The 21,205-nt window shown below is 40.6% G+C and overlaps 1 protein-coding gene across 2 annotated transcripts in view; it reads right to left on the reverse strand.

The window, feature by feature from the left end:
* The window catches only part of LOC127660773 (calcium-activated potassium channel subunit alpha-1-like), a 292,795-nt gene that overhangs the window by 136,754 nt on the left and 134,836 nt on the right, over positions 1-21,205 (reverse strand). For both annotated transcript variants that reach the window (XM_052151187.1, XM_052151188.1), the window contains exon 3: positions 2,322-2,383. In XM_052151187.1, the coding sequence (XP_052007147.1) occupies positions 2,322-2,383 (62 nt within the window). The remainder of the gene's footprint in view (positions 1-2,321; positions 2,384-21,205) is intronic.

Here is a 21,205-nt window from a genome sequence, read left to right on the forward strand (position 1 = left end):
CCATTTTGGCTTGCCATGCCTTGATGGACGGGGCGCCTTTGGGGAGGCACCCTCTACTCGCTCGCTTCATTCGTGGAGCCAGGCGACTGAGGCCTCCTGTTAGGAACTCCCTCATGGGACTTAGCAATAGTCCTGGAGGGTCTGGCCGAAACCCCCTTTGAACCTCTAGAGTCAGCGTCTGACAGACTTCTGACTCTCAAGCTGGTTTTTCTTGTGGCGATTACCTCTCTTAAGAGAATCGGGGATCTACAGGCTCTGTCTGTTTTGCCGGCCTGTTTAGAGTTTGCCCCAGGTGGCCAAAGCTATCCTGCATCCTCATCCTGACTACCTTCCTAAGGTGCCTTTTTCGACACTACACCCTGTCACTCTGGAAGCCTTCTGCTCCCCGCCGTTTTTAACGCCGGAGCAGGAAAGTCTTCACTGACTCTGCCCAGTCCGTGCCCTTCAGACTTATGGCCACCGCACTAGCCAGTGGCGTAAGTCTGGGCAATTATTTGTCTGCTTTTGGGGACATGCTGAGAATCATTTTAGTGCTGTGGTGGTCCACAGCTTGTATTTAAACTGCATATGTTGGCTTTTTGCATGCAGTGTTACGTCAACAGCAATCTCAAATTTTTACATCAGAATCACTGCTGTATTAAATCAAAGCAATTTTGCCTATTTTATAACAAATTATGTAAAAGTATGGGCAGATTGGCTGGTGCATAAGCAAATAAGTTTTAGTTTAGTTTAGCAAAGTTTATCTGGCAGTAATGATACCTGGGTGTCTGGGCTCAGCTCAGAGCACGCCATTCTCTATAGAGCATAGCGGAGAGAGGTGGGCGGCAGAGATACTTTGCCTAATGTTGTCACATATTCCCTGTTGTCTTTTGTTTTTGTGCTTTTATGTTGAAATTCTTGTTTAGTTCATGTTTCCTGTTAGTTTTTGTAGTCCTTTGTAGTTTCATTTTAGGATTGGTTTTCCCCTGATTGTTTCCAAAGGTGTTCCTTGTTCCCTTGTTTGTTCCCTTGTATATTTAAGCCCTTGTTTCCCCCAGTTAGTTTGTCAGTTCTCACATGTGTTGTAATGCTCTGTGCCTTGTTTCCTGTGTTTTTTGTTGTATTTTGAGTTACCTTGTTTATCTTTTGTTTTATTAAAGCTGCACTTAGATCCCCATTCTTTGCCTGCCTCGTCACAAATGTAACCATGGAAACTGACCCGCTTTGCTTTCATTGACAAAATAATCCTGCCACAGTGAGGCTAACTTTAAACTGCATAAAGGAAGAAATTGAACAAAACCTCTAAATTATATAATGGTATGCTTAACAGTACCATTAAATGTAGGGTTCATTAACGTGGTATAATTAACTATATGGGAAAATAGAATCTTGACACTATTGTACCATGTTAACATCTTTGCCTTTTACTTCTGATGGTAAACTTTTGGAGGTTTGTGCATTGTAACAGATGATCTTACCTGCAGGTGAAATCTCCTTTCATATTCAAAATGTTTACCAAATTGTAGTGTTGACTGCATTTGCCATGCTTAATCATTCAACCCTGTTATCAACGTTATTGTAAGGAAGAAATATCAAACAAATAAGTTTCTTTAGTTTTTGGAAATATACGTTTACTAGTAAGTACAAAAAACATTTCGTCTCAAGCTATATAGCCCCTGCGTGATAGCAGGGTAAAGCTTAATTTAAGCTAAATCTTGCTAAATCATTTAAGTTACTTGCAACCCAGTTATGCATTGTGTCATTCATAATTAAATGTTTTTTTATGTATAAATTGAATTTATTTTTGTTTATTTACAATTGTATTTATTTATTGCAAGAACATAACAAAATCATTCAAGTAAATTTTTTAAAATGTATTCAGAAAGTTTTACAAACTTTGTTAATAGGGTGGTAAAAGCCACAAACCTCATATAAAAATAAATAAGTTGATTTATTTAGTTTGTCTAATCTTTAACTTCTATTTTGTGTCATACTGGGATAAAAACACAGTGATATGAAGCCTCATGTACTGTTGATATTGCAAAATGACATGAATATTGACTTCTGACCATAGTGGGAAGACTTGAAATATGGTCAATCATGGTGGATAAAAAAACTTTTTCTGAAGGTTAAGGACTTCACTCCCATTCACTGACCCTTTGATGAAAAATAAAAATCTGACTTAAATCAACCCTATTTTCATGGAGAAGCCTTTAGTGTAAGAAGGCAAAGGAAATCAGTTCAATTAAAGCTCTCATTATTTAAGGTCTGTGTTTTAAGCCTTTGACTCTAATGAGAATAAACCATTCCGGCAAGAATTGTTAGATCTGAATAATACTCACTCTGAAGAGTCTATGAAGTATATTCCCAGAGCTCCAATGCTGAGTGCAAAAACTAACACCACCTGCAGGGGGAAAGCGAAAGAAAAGGGAAAGGATATCATTAGTGATGGTCCACTGAGAATACTACCACTTAGAGAGAACTGTTTAATCCTGGAGCAGTACAACAATGAGCACAACAAATTTCCTCTCCTCCTCAAAGTGTGGAAGAGCAATCATAAACAAGACATTTCATAAAACTGTAAGTGACCTTACCAAATCAGGCTGTGTATCAAAGCCTAGTGCATTGCCAACCTAAACATCAAACATCATAGGTAAGCTTAAGGTAGGTAGGCAGCGCACCAGGTTTTTGGTGCAGTTAAATGAGGTGTGAAAACAGAGACTCTCAGAAAAGGAATGTTTTAACAAGTGAGAGTAACTTGGTGAGCCATTTTTTATAAGGACTGAATACATCATTGATATTCAACTGCTAAATTAGTGAACAAAAGGCAATGTGCACTGAGTTTGTGTAAATATAAAAAGGTTGATGGGGGCAAAAAAGAAAACAGAAGAACTATTTCCCAACGGTCAGTAGAAATGTTGAACCATTCCTCGTTAACAAAACTGTTTTTGTTTAGCACTATTCTTTGGATGAATGATGCAAACGCTATCTTGAGGACTTGCTATAGTAAATATAACACAATAGATCTTTGAAAGAAAATGTGTGTAGGCCAACTGAGTATATGCCAGTGGTTCCTGCAACACCTTTCAATTTCCAGTGCCACAGTAAAATAATGATATCCAAGTTGTTAGCTTGCAGTCTGTATTGAATGTATATAATAAAAAAAATAAAAAAATAAAAATATATGTATACAGGTGAAACTCGAAAAATTAGAATATCGTGCAAAAGTTCATTAATTTAAGTAATTCAACTTAAAAGGTGAAACTAATATATTATATAGACTCATTACAAGCAAAGTAAGATATTTCAAGCCTTTATTTGATATAATTTTGATGATTATGTCTTACAGCTTATGAAAACCCCAAATTCAGAATCTCAGAAAATTAGAATATTGTGAAAAGGTTCAGTATTGTAGGCTCAAAGTGTCACACTCTAATCAGCTAAACACCTGCAAAGGGTTCCTGAGCCTTTAAATGGTCTCTCAGTCTGGTTCAGTTGAATTCACAATCATGGGGAAGACTGCTGACCTGACAGTTGTGCAGAAAACCATCATTGACACCCTCCACAAGGAGGGAAAGCCTCAAAAGGTAATTGCAAAAGAAGTTGGATGTTCTCAAAGTGCTGTATCAAAGCACATTAATAGAAAGTTAAGTGGAAGGGAAAAGTGTGGAAGAAAAAGGTGCACAAGCAGCAGGGATGACCGTAGCCTGGAGAGGATTGTCAGGAAAAGGCCATTCAAATGTGTGGGGAGCTTCACAAGGAGTGGACTGAGGCTGGAGTTACTGCATCAAGAGCCACCACACACAGGCGGGTCCTGGACATGGGCTTCAAATGTCAAACGTCTTACCTGGGCTAAAGAAAAAAAGAACTGGTCTGTTGCTCAGTGGTCCAAAGTCCTCTTTTCTGATGAGAGCAAATTTTGCATCTCATTTGGAAACCAAGGTCCCAGAGTCTGGAGGAACAATGGAGAGGCACACAATCCAAGATGCTTGAAGTCCAGTGTGAAGTTTCCACAGTCTGTGTTGGTTTGGGGAGCTATGTCATCGGCTGGTGTTGGTCCACTGTGCTTTATTAAGTCCAGAGTCAACGCAGCCATCTACCGGGACATTTTAGAGCACTTCATGCTTCCTTCAGCAGACAAGCTTTATGGAGATGCTGACTTCATTTTCCAGCAGGACTTGGCACCTGCACACACTGCCAAAAGTACCAAAACCTGGTTCAATGACCATGGTATTACTGTGCTTGATTGGCCAGCAAACTCGCCTGACCTGAACCCCATAGAGAATCTATGGGGCATTGCCAAGAGAAAGATGAGAGACATGAGACCAAACAATGCAGAAGAGCTGAAGGCCGCTACTGAAGCATCTTGGTCTTCCATAACACCTCAGCAGTGCCACAGGCTACTGAGGCAGTATTGAGGCAGTAATTCATGCAAAAGGGGCCCAAACCAAGTACTGAGTACATATGCATGATTATACTTTTCAGAGGGCCGACATTTCTGTATTTAAAATCCTTTTTTTTTATGGATTTCATGTAATATTCAAATTTTCTGAGATTCTGAATTTGGGGTTTTCATAAGCTGTCCGTCATAATCATCAAAATTATATCAAATAAAGGCTTGAAATATCTTACTTTGCTTGTAATGAGTCTATATAATATATTAGTTTCACCTTTTAAGTTGAATTACTGAAACTAATTAACTTTTGCACGATATTCTAATTTTTCGAGTTTCACCTGTATATATATATTTCTATTGCATTGTGTAGAGCTAAATGATAAAATAAATATATTGTCAAAATATTAATAACTACAGTTTTGACCAACATAAATTAGTATTGTTTGAAAGCTAAGAAGTTGTACTTTATAATGCATGTAAGCATTATTACCAAAACTGAACAAGTGGTTTGAAATTAGCAGACAAATCAGAAGTGTTCATTTATAAAAAAAAAAAAAAAACCTGACTGTACATATTATTGCAATCAGTAAAACATCAAACTTATCAAATAGCCATATGATGTTGGAAAGCTCCAAAGAGTAGAATACAACCATTTGTTTTACTCACAGAGAAAAATAAAAGCAAGTAATAGCTACGAATATGTCTTTGACATATTTCATGTTCATATTTCATATTTGAAGTTTCATCTGAACAGGTGTTGCTTATATGCCGCATTTCGACTTTTAGCTTCACGAAAAATAAACAGAACATAAAATATCACATACCTTTATTTAAAATAGGTGATTATCTTTCAAACGGGCCCACACACATAGTAATCAGATGCATAGATCATTAGATAATCCACTCAAAGCACGTTACATATTGCCACCAGGAGATTGCGCCAAGTACATGACACAGAGTTGATGCAGGTTCATTGAGTCAAATGGCACACATTCTGAGAAATCTCATTAATAAAAGGATGTCTGCATGCTATAAAAACCTTTTATGTCATTGTTGTGTTTGCATGTATAATTAGTTCTTATCTACATTTATTATGTTTTATTTGATTGGAGAGGCCCAGCAGTGTGTGGAGCACAGGAGAGGGTTGGGGTAAACAGCACCAGAGGTCAAATCATTTGATCTTCGTTGGACTGCTGCATGCAAGATACACACTATCCCCATATCAGATGAATAAGAAACAGCTGCTATCAAATGGCAGCTATGTTATGGTGCATGGTGGAGTAGTGCACATGCAAAAACACGCAAACTCCTGTTACCTGTGACCTAGGGAGGAATTCACAAAGAATGAATTGCACCCAGTAAAAGCAGCAGTTATTTGCATGCTCTGTTTGCGCTGGTTTAACGCTCGATTCAATCAATTAATTATGGAGATCAGGCAATGGTGCAAAAATGGCCACAAAATGTGTGTGTGGCAGGGCGGAGGGCGGGGCCGGGTCGTGATCCTACACACCCGGTCCTGTATTAGGCTAATCAAGCCTCCGAGAGGGATAAAGTTCGACTGCAGAGGATCGTGCGAGAGAGAGAGATCGTTTATGGACATGTCCGTCATATGTGTGTGTTTGTCTTTTGTTTAAGTTGTTAATTAAAAGATTATTTACATTATCAAGCCGGTTCTCGCGTCTTCCTTTCCCTTGAACTACGTTACATTGGTGCCAAAACCCGGGAAGGAGGAGGGATGTCCGTCGCGGAGTTCTCGACACTGCCGTCCACCCAGGGGAGCGCCACTGCCATCCACCGAGGGAGGGAGTAGACCGACCGCCCGGACACGGTGAACGGCCGCCGTCCACGAGGCGAGTGGGGACTGGACTCCCCGACCACCTGGAGCGATGGAGCCGCTGCCAGGGGCAGAGGAGAGCCCTGCCATCCCCCAGAAACACGGAGGGGTCAGAGGAAGACCGCCGTCCGTGAGGGGAGGAGGGAAGTGTTCCTTGACCGCCTGGAGCGGTAGGGCCGCTGCCAGGGGCGGAGGAGTGTCCCCACGAGTCACCGAGAACGCGGAGGGGCATTCTGACCACCGGGGGTCGTGAGTCTGACTCTGGTCCGTCCGGGGAGAAGCGGCTGTCGTCCGCCTGAGAGGGTGGAGCAGTGCTCGAGGACCATGCGACGGTGTATCAGAGTACCGGCGAGAAGGTTTTTTTTCATCTCTCTCTCCTCTCTCTCTCTCTCTCACTGCCGCTCTGCGTTGGCCTTTTCCCTCTCTTTTAAATTTTACAGTGTTTTTGGGGGGGGGTACTACACTGTTACAGGAAGTACCCCCCCAGTTTAATTATTTCTGTTTCCCTCCCCTTGTCCCCTCCCTCGTCCAGGTAGACAGGGATGACCTGCCGGCAGACGGGGCTTAGGGCACGCCCTCCCCCAGGGAAGGGGGGGGTGTACGTCATGCTGGGGGCTCCCCAGCCTAAGAGAACAAGGGAGGAATGTGGCAGGGCGGAGGGCGGGGTCGGTGTCATGATCCTACACACCCGGTGCCATATTAGGCTAATCAAGCCTCCTAGAGGGATAAAGGTCGACTGCAGAGGATCGTGCGAGAGAGAGAGATCGTTTACGGACATGTCCGTCATGTGTTTAAGTTTATTATTAAACCATTATTTATATTGTAAAGCCGGTTCTTGCCTCCTCCTTTCCATTGACTCCTTTCCATTGATTCCCTTTACAGTGTGCTGAACGCAATTTGCATGCATGATTCCAATAATTTTTAATTTTTTTGCAAAAACACCCAAACATTCAGTTCTGGTGACTTTAAGTTAAGCATTTTTCTCTTGAGTATGTGTAGCATTCATGTAACTAAAGCATTTCTTCCAGTATCAGTGACCAGCTATATCAGCAAGTGCATTGATGATGTCACCTTCTCCAAGACCATGACCACACGCTCCAACCAGAAGCCGTTCATGACTGCGGAGGTGCGTGCGCTGCTGAGGACCTGAGACTTCGCCTTCAGAGCAGGCAACAAGGCTGCCCTTAGAACAGCGAGGGCCAAACTGTCCCGGGCCATCAGAGAGGCAAAGCGCGCACATACCCAGAGAATCCACAGTCACTTCCAGGACAGCGGCGACACGCATCACATGTGGTAGGGCATCCAGGCCATCACCAACTACAGGACAACATCAGTTGCCTGTGACAAAGATGCCTCCCTTCCAGATGCGCTGAACCACTTCTATGCTAGGTTTGAAGCACAGAACGACGTGGTGGTGAGGAAGACCACCCCTCCTCCCAACGACCAGGTGCTCTGTCTTACCACGGCTGATGTGAGGAAAACTCTACGTAGAGTCAACCCACGGAAGGCTGCTGGACCAGACAACATTCCTGGCAGAGTGCTCAGAGGATGTGCAGACCAGCTGGCAGATGTTCTTACCAACATATTCAACATCTCTCTGAGCAGCACCATTGTTCCAACGTGCCAAATAAGTCTTCAGTGTCCTGCCTCAACGACTAGCGGCCCGTCGCACTCACACCCATCATAATGAAGTGCTTCGAGAGGCTCATCATGAGGCACATTAAGACCCAGCTGACCCCTCACTAGACCCACTGCAGTTTGCATGTCGTCCAAACCGTTCAACAGATGACGCCATCGCCACCACCCTCCATCTGGCCCTCACCCACCTAGATAAAATGGACTTATACGTTCGAATGCTGTTCATAAACTTCAGCTCAGCATTCAACACAATAATTCCTCAGCACCTGATTGAAAAGCTGAACCTGCTGGGCCTGGATACCTCCCTCTGCAACTGGATCCTCGACTTCCTGACTGGGAGACCTCAGTCAGTCTGGATTGGGAACACCATCTCCACCACCACCACACTGAGCACTGGGGCCCCCCAGGGCTGTGTGCTCAGTCCACTGCTGTTCACTCTGCTGACTCACAACTGTGCAGCAATGCATAGCTCGAACCACATCATTAAGTTCACCGATGACACGACTGTGGTAGGTCTCATCAGCAAGAACGACGAGTCAGCATACAGATAGGCAGTGCAGCGGCTAACGGACTGGTGTAGAGCCAACAACCTGTCTCTGAATGTGGACAAAAAAAAAGAGATTGTTGCTGACTTTAGGAGAGCACAGAGTGACCGCTCTCCGCTGAACATCGACGGCTCCTCTGTGGACATCGTCAAGAGCACCAAATTCCTTGGTGTTCACCTGGCGGAGAACCTCACCTGGTCCCTCAACACTAGCTCTATTACCAAGAAAGCCCAGTAGCATCTCTACTTTCTTCAAAGGCTGAGGAAAGCACATCTCCCAACTCCATCCTCACCACATTCTATAGAGGGACTATTGAGAGCATCCTGAGCAGCTGCATCACTGCCTGGTTTGGGACTTGCACCGTTTCGGACCGCAAAGCCCTGCAGAGGATAGTGAGGACAGCTGAGAAGATCATCAGGGTCTCTCTTCCCTCCATTAAAGACATTTACAAAAAACACTACATCCACAAAGCAACCAGCATTGTGGTTGACCCCACACACCCCTCACACAAACTCTCCACCCTCCTGCCTTCTGGCAAGAGGTACCGAAGCCAGACTGTGTAAGAGCTTCTTCCCCAAGCCATCAGACTCCTCAATACTCAGAGACTAGACTGACACACACACACACACACACATGTCCTGAGTTGCACTTTAATTATTGTCACTTTATACCTGGCTGCTACCCCAATAACTGCTATGTGCATAGAACACTATCTCATAGTATGTTATGTTTACATTTGGCATTTTTAAAAACTGTTATCTTTTTGCACTACTGTGTACTGGTAGGCGCTGCACTGTCTCTCACTGTGCCTATTGTCCTGTTAATTTTTTGCAATTTATTGTACTGTCCCGTACACGTTTGCCCGTGCACTTTATATTGGTATGTTATTTAGTCTGTGTAGTCTCATGTGGTTCTGTGTTTGTCCTATGTAGTTTTATGTAGCACCATGGTCCTGGAGGAACGTTGTCTCATTTCACTGTGTACTGTACTAACTGTAAAAGGTGAACGACAATAAAAACCACTTGACTTGACTTGAGTAACCGTTCACAACAAACATGTACTCGCACAAAAAAGCAAGATACCACAACAAATAGAACGCAGGTGTCTCGAAACGTGTCAATTTGAAGTTCATTTTGACTTTTTAACATGGAATCTAAAATTGCTGCACATCTGTGAGAGATGCTAAAAACACAGTGAAACATAACACAGTTCTCAAAAGATACACATCTATGAATGGTATATGGTAAACGACTGAAAAGTACGAGCAGCCCCTGAACAGCCCCTTATTCACATGACACTGAACTAGCTGAAATTTCTTGAAGTTATCTCTCAAATAGGGAGTCTTTTGTTTCAGTTGATTGTAGGTATATATTAACTTTATCCAGTGCTCTTTTTTGTCTCTCCTTAAATATCATGATGCTGTTTTAGTGAGTGAGAAACCGCTCCAAATTATTCCATTAGAGAGCAATCTGAATTTTAACTAACTCGACGAATTACCAATCGATTAAGACCATTTTGCAAGCCTGTTTAGCCAATTCACTGAAAAGAACCAACTCAAAAGAATGATTCTTTTGCAAATCGGGCATCGCTGGTTCTTTTAAACAGACAACATCAGTACGGGGACACACGTCATTTTTGCTGAAATATTCTCAGAGAAAAATGTTCCGTACAGCTGCACGCGACACTGCTTCTGGTAACAGCAGTACTCCACTATTGAGATCCAAACACCTGAATCATCTTTTTACATGCTAAAAGTGAGCTTGACTACACCGCACATCCGGAAATATGGCAGCTTATAATGCTCTTCTCCATCATTTGATCATTATTTAGCAAATTACTGCCAATATGATCAACAGAAAATGCACACAAACATCTCTGTTTATACAATTATACATTTTATGCACTCGTAATAGAGTGATGTAAATTGCGTCAGGCAATTTTTGTGAATAAAGCGTAAAATATAATGAGCCTAACATATATTGGAGGCGTGTTTGCACGAAAAGAAATGACGATGACTTAATGTAAAATAATCAAGACGCAGCGCAATTTCAGCGCTGACTGCTCATGCTTAACTATATTGCAGGTGGTTGGTGAATAAGATGCCAGTTTTTGCATCACACTGTGCCACACAAGATGCCACACACAAAGTTGCATATTTGTATTTGTGTGGTGTAAGTTGAATGGCCCTTTGTGATCCTTATGGTCAAAAGGGCTTTTGGCTGGTGAGTGGACATCTCAAACATTAAAGACTGGAAACTCATACTGCCAGACAGAGTGTTTGTGTATCCAACAGTGGAGAACTATACTGGCTCACTCATTAGGTCAAAGGCAGGGGTCTATTTAAGAAGTAATTCTACACAAGAACAGGTTCTGCACGAATGGTTAGCTCTTTTCCATTATTATTAGCACAATGTTACATTGTATGCTTCTGCTCAGAATAATTGGATGAACATGGATTGTGTTACGTGTCACGTTCAGTCTCCATTCAATCATGTTTTTCCACATAAAAGAAGATTGAACTGATACCTGTTATCACTTTCACTTGACAAAATCACCAGTAGTCACAGCCTCTCCTATCTTATTGCTTTTGATGCTTTCTACAAATTGTAAAAATGTTTGAAAGGTCCCTACTAAGCAAATGCATCATGAGCCATTATTTCATTAAGATAATATTGTTGGCCTTTAAAGGAAAATTCCAGGTTCAATAGAAGTTAAGCTCAATTGACAGAATTTGTGGTATAATTTTGATTACCACAAAAAATTATTTTGACTCATCCGTACTTTAAAAAAAGAAGAAGAACAGGCTACAGTGAGGCACTTACAATGAAAATGAATGAGGCCAATTATTGGATGATTTAAAAGGCAGAAATGCGAAGCTTATCATTTTATAAAAGTACTTACATTACCAATAATTCTTCTGTTAAAACTTGTATATTAAGTGTGCTGTAACATTGTTTAAATCATAGTTTTTGTGGTGGACTACTGTTCTAGGCAGATTACAGGGTATACAGCATTATATCGTCATGGGAACAAAGTTGTAAAATTGGATATAACGTTACACAAAAAAGTTTAGTAAGCAATTTTATCATGCTAAATTCATGTTAACAAGTATAATATTTAGGGCAGTCGCTTTAACGCATTAATTCAGTTAATTTGCATCTTTTTCTCTCTGTTTTAGCCTTCCATCCACACTAAGCGCGAAAACGGCGCTATTTGAAAATGCACTCCAAAGTACATACATTTGAAAACAGCATTTCGAAATGGTGTTTTCAAATGGACTGTGAAAATGGATGCTTTGGGAAACGATGTGCATTTTCAGTCATCTATCCAACCAAAACAATCAAGATGGCGGCCTGTATTATAGCGGCACTGTTGTGCCTGATACTCACTTTGATAGCATTGTTAAAAAATAAATGTCATTCAAAATGTCCACATTGCATTCCTTCAAAGGTGAAGGGAAGTTTACTCGGAATTGGTGTCCGGCAACGGAACACAAGGACAATTGCGTATCAGACCATACATGCAGCGGGGATTTTCCGCATGTGCAGTGAAACAGTTTATACTATTTATAATTCTTTAAATATTATATATTGAATACATTTATTTGGGGGCTTTCTCAGAAAATATTTATAAATGCGATTAATTTTGATTAATTTGATTAATTAATTAGCATACCATGCAATTAATTCTATAAATAATTTTAATCGAATGACAGCCCTAAAAATATTTACATCTTGTGGCTTATGGCTTTGAAACAGTGAGTATTTTAATGTTTATGGATTGGTTCCATTCAATTAGCTTTGAAGGAATGAGTCGAAAAATATTGTTGTGGTAATCAGTATTGTGCCACAAATGCAGTCAATTGATCTTAACTTCTATTGAACCTGGAATATTCCTTTAAGATTGCTGCATAGTGATATACTGTACACAGTAGGTGAACAGGGTTTTCATGTCATATTTGTTACTTCAGTATAGACCATTTAAAAAGAAGGTCGTTTGTTGAACATTTCCAGATATTTGTCAAACATATTCAATACAACAGCGGGAGATGCTTAATTCACAGTGTCGCGTAGCATTAACATTAACATGATTTTTGTAAAATGTCAACATTGTAATTTGGACCCATAACACATACTCCACAGTTTTAGCAATAAATGCGTTAATGAGTAAATTAGTTAATATGTGTTATTAATAAAAATAGTATACCCTTTCTTATATGCTAAAATGAGAACTTTCCTGACCCATGACTTATACAAAAAAAGACATAATTTATATGTTTAAAATATATTATAATTTTTTTCGATTAATTGTCTTCTTTTTCTTATTATCTGTACATTTTGGATGGTTTTTACATATTTTCATAATTTGTATTTGTTAATTTTTTTCCTTCACCTGTACTTGTCTTTATGATTGTATTCATACATTGAAGGATTTCACCTTGACACCATCTGACAGGTTAAATATAAAACTTGATTCAATACGGGATGTATCATTATATCTTTAAATATGGGACGATCCCGTATTTTATGGGATGGTTGGCAACCCTAGCAGTGGCAGTGCCATTTATTTGTTTTGTTTACATCATTGTTTGCTGGGACTGTGATTGGAACCATTTTTGTTAACAGAGCAAAAAAATTATATATATATATATATATATATATATATATATATATATATATATATATATATATATATATATATATATATATATAAAGTCCATATTGTGTTTGTTTTTGTTTGTTTGCGCTTGTAAATGTATATCCAATTATAAAAAAATGTTTGCTCAGTAAAAGTGCTGTAAAATGACTCAATATTAACTTTTAGAACTGCCATAATTGCTATCATGCTGTTGAATTTGATATTCAGCACAACAGCACTCTTGCTTGAGTGATACTGCTTAATTTTATCATGGCTGAAACACTGAATTGACTAATCAATATCCAGGACTGGAACTGTCTGAGTAATAAGTGTGTAGTCCTCACCTCTGTTACAGTATGAATACAAGCATAAAGTATTCGTGACCAGTTCCATTCTGCAATCCAATCCAATATTCATATTGTTTTATGGAGGCTTTCTTTCCAAGATTGTGAAGCAATTGGTCAAGCTTATCATTATCCTGTCAAAGCATTACACAAAACCGCTTCAAGAAGCCAGATCACTGCATCCATTATTGATCACCAGAGGCTGATTACTTTCATGCAGCCTGTATTTGGATTTAAATAACACATTGTCTACTGAGAAAACACCTTGATGCATTTTTAATTGGGCCTCTTTGTCTGGGTGATTGTGAGTTCCAGTGAGTAGCAGCCAGAGGAAAAAGAGCTGTGCAGCTCAAGATAAGAAGAGACCATAGAAACAGACGCTCCTCCCCCACTGTAGGAGACACTGAATGCTAAGCTCTCTGACATAATTCAGAAGTGCTTCTTTTGATCAAAGATGCTGGTGGAGCACGTTAATTCTGTTTTCATTTTAAAAGGCTAATGCCTCACATTTAACTTCTTCCACAAGAGGGCATAGTTTGCTTGTTCTGTGTGTGCGCGTTAAGAAGGACTAATCAATGGCCTAGTGCTGTGCTGAATTCTAATGGCAGGTTTGCAATATTAAAGGGATAGTTTACCTAAAATGTAAAATTATGTCAGCATTTACTCACATGCATGTTATTCCAAACCAATATTACTTTCTTCAGTTGAACACAAAATGAGATGGAATAATGTTAGCCTCTTTCAACATTTATTTAGTTGCATCTTTTTTTTCTCTCTCTCCATACAATCAATATGAATGGTGACTAAGACTAAATTATTGTCTAACATTTTGTGTACCTTGGAGAAAATAAAGTAATTCTGGTTTGGAACAACATGGGGATGAGTAAATGATAATGTCTAGGTTACTAGTGTAACTCCTGTTCATTAATGGAGGGAACGAGACATTGTGTCGATTGTAGTGACACAAGGGGCTTATTTCGGGAGCCTCGGATACCTCTGTATATGAAAAAGGCCAATGCCAAATTGGCAAACAGAATTTGCATGTTCCGCCCCCGGACATACGGGTATAAAAGACAGGGATCATGCATCTGTTCAGTCAGGTTCTGCACGGAGGAGCCGACAATAAGTTTCGGCCATCACAGCGGCTTGGTACAATGTTGTGGCAAGGGGGACACAAAATCTCGTTCCCTCCATCGTGGAACAAGGGTTACACCAGTAACCTAGACGTTCCCCTTCTGTCACTCACTCGACGTTGTGTCGATTGTAGTGACATAAGGGGTCCCTATTCAATAGTGCCACCTACACTGAACAGTGTTACGTGATCTGCTGATGCTGGTGCAGCAAGCTAAAACATGCCAAGAAGCATGAGCATCAGACTGTATGTAAACCATCTCAACTCCCCACTAAGACATCATATTGTTTTTATTAGGTTCCTGGCAACCGACCAAGGATTCTCTTGGGGGGTGGGAACAAGCAACGTGGCAAGCATGGGAGCAGGTCGTGCCAGTCGCAGCCTTACCTCTCTCTATGTTTCTCCTCATAGGGTGTTACATGTGGCTGGGGCCATTTAACGCTATAACACACATCGGGGAAGGCATTCTTTTCCAACTCCTATTCTTTCAGGGGGAAAAAACTCTGCGGAGACCACATCCTGCCCATATTGGGGGGAGGTTAAATGCGGTGAATACATCACATGGGCTTTCAGGCCCCATGTGGAAGAGGTGCAGTGGTAGATCCTACCTAGCGAGGGAGGAGTTGCTACAGACACAGCGAACGGGGGGCAGAGGGGGCTGCCCGAGAGAGACACGGGTCCGCCGGAAGGGAAAATACACAAAGGGGGATTAATCCATGACGGCCAACCCCTGTGAAGCACCTATTCCAGAACAGAATAGTAAGTACCCCTAGTGGGTCTGATCAGGAATTCCTCTGCTGAATTCGAGGGCCAGAGGTCTAGGGAGGAAAGACATCCAGGGAGCACGAGTTAGTGGACACACCTGGTAGAAAAAGCACACATGTTCACCTCAGTGGAGGGGAAAGTTGCAAGCACAAGCGGTACACCCGGTCAGTTGTCCCGTATTACAGAGTTCTACATGCTCGGGCCTGACAAAACACGGGACAAAACCGACTCAACCCGGAGATTGGAGATTCTCTCAAATGTATTGGGTGTCGCCCTGCCCGCTGCTCTACAGATGTCTGCTAGAGAGGTGCTGTTGCCCAATGCCCACGAGGATGCCACACTTCTTGTAGAGTGTGCTCAAACCCGCAAGGGGGCAGGTACGGCCTGGGTCTGATAAGCCAATGTGATGGTGTCGACTACCCAGTGGGCAAGCCTCTGTTTGGAGACAACGTTCCCTTTCCACTGTCCACCAACACAAACAAAGAGCTGCTCAGCGAGTCTAAAGCTTTGTATGGGGTGCAAATAGGTAAGTAAAGTATGTAATGGACACAGCAACGATAAGGCTAGGTCTGCTTCCTCCCGGGGAAGCAGTTGTAGGTTCACTATCTGGTCCCTGAAAGGGGTCATAGGAACCTTGGGCACATAGCCCGGTCGAGGTCTTAGGATGACATGAGCATCTGTCAGACCGAACTCCAGGCAAGTGTTATTGTCAGAGAATGCTTGCAGGTCTCCGACCCTCTTGATGGAAGCAAGCGCAATCAGGAGGGCCATCTTCTGGTAGAGGGCACTTAGCATGACTGATTCTAGAGGCTCGAAGGGGGTTCTCTGGATGCCCTTAAGGACCACGGAGAGATCCAATAAGGGGTTCAGGCATGGCCAGGGAGGGTTCAACCTCCAGGCGCCTCTTAGAAACCTGATAATCAGGTTGTGCTTTCATAGGGACTTACCGTCCACCACATCATGGTGGGGCTCTATAGCGGCAACATATACCTTTAAGGAGGAGGGGGACAGCTGCTCCTCCAACTTTCCCTGTAAGAATGAGAGCACTGAACCGATTGCGCACCTCTGCGGGTCTTAGGATCGGGAAGAACACCAATTTGCGAACAGGCACCACTTTAGGGCATAAAGCTGCCTGGTGGAGGGAGCTCTGGTTTGGTTGATGGTGTCTATGACAGCTGGTGGTAGACCACTCATATCTTCCGCATGCTGTCTCGGGTCCAGATGTGGAGGTTCCAGAGGTCTGGCCGCGGATGCCAGAGAGTGCCCCATCCCTGAGAAAGGTCTTTCCTGTCAGAGAGGTGCTGTCGCAAGGAATGTGAGATCTGAGAACCAAGTCCGGGTGGGCCAGTAAGGGCCACTAGAGTGACTTGTTCCCTGTCGCGTGAGCATCTTGAAGGGAGTTTGTGCAAGGCTCGGTTGAGAACTAGAGTGCTGGCTTTTTCGCCGAGCACCGAAGTGGGGCGGATGCCGCTGAAACAAGCGGACACCTGGCGAACTGAATTGCGTAGCCGAATAAGATGGTCCTGGCTAACCAGCGCGACGGGTTGGAAAGAGTATGCATGCGTCCAAGCTCTGCGCGAGGTGTGTCGTGAGGCAAGGTTGGTGAAATATCCTTTTAAAGGAATATTCCAGGTTGAATATAAGTTAAGCTTAGTTTACAGTATTTGTGGCATAATGTTGATTACCACAAAAAAAAAATTAAGTCAACCCTCATTTATTGAGAGAAATAATAATAATAATATATATATATATATATATATATATATATATATATATATATATATATATATATATATATATATATATATATTATTATTATTATTATTATTATTATTTCTCTCAATAAATGAGGGTTGACTTAATTTTTATCATGTTAAATCATGTTAACACTTACAATGTTTATGGATTGCCCCAATTCACTTCCATTGTATGTGCCTCACTGAAACCGTGATATGTATATATATATATATATATATATATATATATATATATATATATATATATATATATATATATATATATATATATCACGGTTTCAGTGAGGCACATACAATGGAAGTGAATTGGGGCAATCCGTAAACATTGTAAGTGTTAACATGATTTTAATGTGATAAATGGCTTAGTAACATTATCTGTGAAAATGTATATCCAATATTACAACTTCATTATTCACAATGGCAGCAAACCTTATAAGCAATTTTATCATGTAGAACTAAAATCATGTAGAACAGAGATTTTATCACACTAATATCATTCTAATTTGTATAATGTTTACGTAATACGTTTGAAATGGTGTGTATTTTAACGTATTTAGACTGGCCCCATTCACTTCCACTGTAAGTGCCTTACTGTAACTGTGATTTTTAAATAAAGAAGGACAAGTCTAAAATGTTCTGTGTCAATCAACATTATGCTACAAATGTTGTCTATTATGCTTGACTTGTGCTGAACCTGGAATATTCTGGACAGTCAAATTGGCAGCTGAAATGTAATTGGTTGGAAAAATGACTTATTTTGAACGAAGGCTATATTGATAGATGGATGACATCCCAGATGCCATTTAATTTTAAAAGAATTCAGCTACAATGACAAATAAATTTGATCGCAAACAAATCCATGCACCCATTCTGTCACTAGTATATAAACACAAGTGTCTTTTCAGAGCCAAATATAGGGAGTTTCTCTATGGCTGGTTGCTGAAAAGCTGAGCAGTGAAGCACTCCTGATGAACCGAGACGATAACAGGCATCGTCTTTAAACTGACCCAGTTATTTATCTGGAAACATCGTGCCAGCGCTGCGCTCGCAAAGCATCGTTGTCTCTCCCACAAGCTCACTGCAAATCCATTACAACAATTACAGTGCTGAAGGAGCCCAGGATTCACAAATACATACAATCCAATCAAGGGGAGAGACGGATTCTGGGATATGAAGTATTATGCTGCTGTTCCTAAAAGAAAGACAAAGACTATTTTTGCTTTAAAATAATATCCATATGCTTTCGACAGCAAATGTGACACCAAAGATTTTGATCTTAAAAATTTGACCCAAAAATGAAAATTCTGTCATCATTTTCTCGCCCACCCCATATAGTTTCAATCCCATGTGAAGTTCTTTCTTTAGTGGAACACAAAAGGAGAGGCAGTATGTAAGTCTCCCTCGCCATTCACTGTCATTGCAAATGCTTTCATATTGACTGAGGCTGTCATCTCTTGTTGAAGAGAAAGAAATAAAATCATAAAAGTTTGGAACAACATCAGAGTGAGTAAATTATGACAGTATTTAAAAAATTTGCATATTGTGTAGTTGTGCATACTGTGCCACATATAATCCATTATTACAGAGAAGAATTGCTAAGGAGGATTTGTTTTAAATATAGCATGGCGTCTGTCATGTTGTGTGGCGTTTCGAGTTGCATCGTGGAACTGGTGATAACAGACAGTAAAAGAGGGATATATATTAGTTCTCACATGACCCAGTACAGTTATGACCCAGAATATGAATCACAAATACATACACACACATCTCTGGATGTTTGCCAGTCTACATAGCATGATACATTTTTTCAGATCAATGACCTAAACAACCCATCCTGGCCATTTTGTCCTTCTTTTCTCGCTCTCCTCATTTTCTATTGAGTCAACATTGTTTCTCTGTGTTTGTACAACTGAATTCTATTTAGGTCATTTTGAGCTCTCTCTACCTCTTGACAAGCCCCTTCAAAAGTGCACGTTAGCAAATTCCATACATAATTTAGCTGACAGGTGATGAAGCTGGCTAGCAGATGAGTGTCTTTTTATTAGTGGAAGATATAAAGAGAGAAACCAAAAGAGCAAGTTGTATAGGCAAAATGAAATGGCATGAACATGTGATATGTACATGTAAATGAGCTAAAGGTAAAGCTCTGTTCTGATGCGGTGGTGACATGTGTCCCCACTTTCAAAGCACTAAAGCACAAATCGCAAAAATGCTACCAAAGTTAGGAAATTGCTTTTCTCGTTATCTTGCCATGATTATCTGATAGCACCATGGTCTTTCTAATGCACTCATGCTGGTTCAAAGCAATAATGAAAAGTGCTATGAAATGCATTAGTAACTCATGGGACTCCTTAAAGGGAAAACAGCCATCACCAGAGGAAAGTGATATGGCTATTAGGTAATAGTAATACAGAGTTTCACATGATGAGAGTAATAAAACCCTGAAAGATCCTGAAAGACATTTTCTGCACTATGTACAAACAATAACATTTGCATTGAATATAGTACAATAAAATTGTAAAAAGACACTCAAAGCACTTTTCATTTGTGCTGCAAATTAAGGCAAGCATGTTCTCATGTAGCCAGACCTTTCACCTTTCACTACTGCAAAAGTTGTGGGGCTTATTGCAGCTTAAACTGGCCAAGAACTGTCTACTTAAGGCCAAAGTGCATGCGGGTACGTCTCAAGCAAAGTGAGTTTAATGCACATTTCTTCATATGCACAGTAATAACTTTATTTTGTATAGCGCTTTTAAAAGTTAATTCTCAGAGCGCTTTACATAAGCAAAATTAAAAGTCAAAAAACACATAAAAAGGCATGATCACACAATACAAAATATTTCACACAAGATTACAAACCTAAAAACAAATTATAAATAAATATCAAGACAGATTAAGACCATAATATACATCTCATTAACAGCCACCAATATCACCTCTACCTAAATGCTTCCGTAAAATAATGAGTTTTAAGGGATGTTTTAAACCTTTTCAAAGATGGTGAAAATCTTATTTCGGAAGGCAAGGAGTTCCATAACTTTGGGGCGACTGAAGAGAATGCCCTATCACCCATTGTTTTTAGCTTCGTTACCGGAACAGCTAAAAGACCGGCATCAGCAGAGCGAAGATTACGTGTTGGGATGTAGGGCATTAAGAGATCAGTGAGATATTGAGGAGCGAGTCCATTCAGTGCCTTGTACGTCAACATCAGAATCTTAAAATCAACACGAAATTTAACAGGTAACCAATGCAAGATCTCTAAAATGGGTTTTATATGATCTCTTTGTCTTGTCCTAGTCAGAATACGTGTGGCAGAGTTTTGTACCCATTGAAGTTTGTTCAGAATAGATTTTGATGCTCCTGCTAACAAGGCATTGCAATAATCAATTCGAGAAAAAACCAGAGTATTAATTAATTTTTCAGCTACAGGAAAGGACAGCATGGGCCGTAATCTGGATATATTTCTAAGATGAAAAAAAGAAACTCTAACAGTATTACATACGTGAAGATTGAATGTTAAATTAGAATCGAAAATTACTCCCAAGTTTTTTAATTTTGATTGGAACTGGATTACAGAGCGTCCACTTGTAACGCTACAGGTTGCACTCTGTGTAACTGGTGGGGCGAACCAATAAGCATCACCTCAGTCTTATCGCTATTTAAGCATAAAAAATTAGCAGACATCCAATTTTTAATAACTGTGATACAGTTAGAGAGATGTAATACGGCCACATTTACATCAGATTTTGAGTGAACATATATCTGGGTGTAGATCCGCATAAAAATGAAAATCAAGACCTAGAGACCTCAAGAGTTGGCCAAGAGGAAAAATATAAAGAGTGAAAAGTAAGGGACCCAAAATTGAACCCTGAGGAACACCAAATTTTACCATACCAGCCTCAGATTTGCAGCCACCCAGCACAACAAATTGTTTGCGATCCGAAAAATAAGACTTAAACCAGCTCAGAGCAGAGTCAGATACACCAAAGACAGACTCTAAGCACGAGAGTAAAGTGCTATGATCAATAGTGTCGAAAGCAGCACTGAGATCAAGCAGAATCAGTATTGATAAGCAACCAGCATCGGAAGCCATCAATAAGTCATTTGTGACTTTGACTAATGCTGTCTCAGTGCTATGCATTTTTCGAAAGCCAGATTGAAGAGGCTCAAAAAGGTT

This window comes from Xyrauchen texanus, chromosome 20 (genome assembly GCF_025860055.1).
Source record: "Xyrauchen texanus isolate HMW12.3.18 chromosome 20, RBS_HiC_50CHRs, whole genome shotgun sequence".
NCBI lineage: Eukaryota > Metazoa > Chordata > Actinopteri > Cypriniformes > Catostomidae > Xyrauchen > Xyrauchen texanus.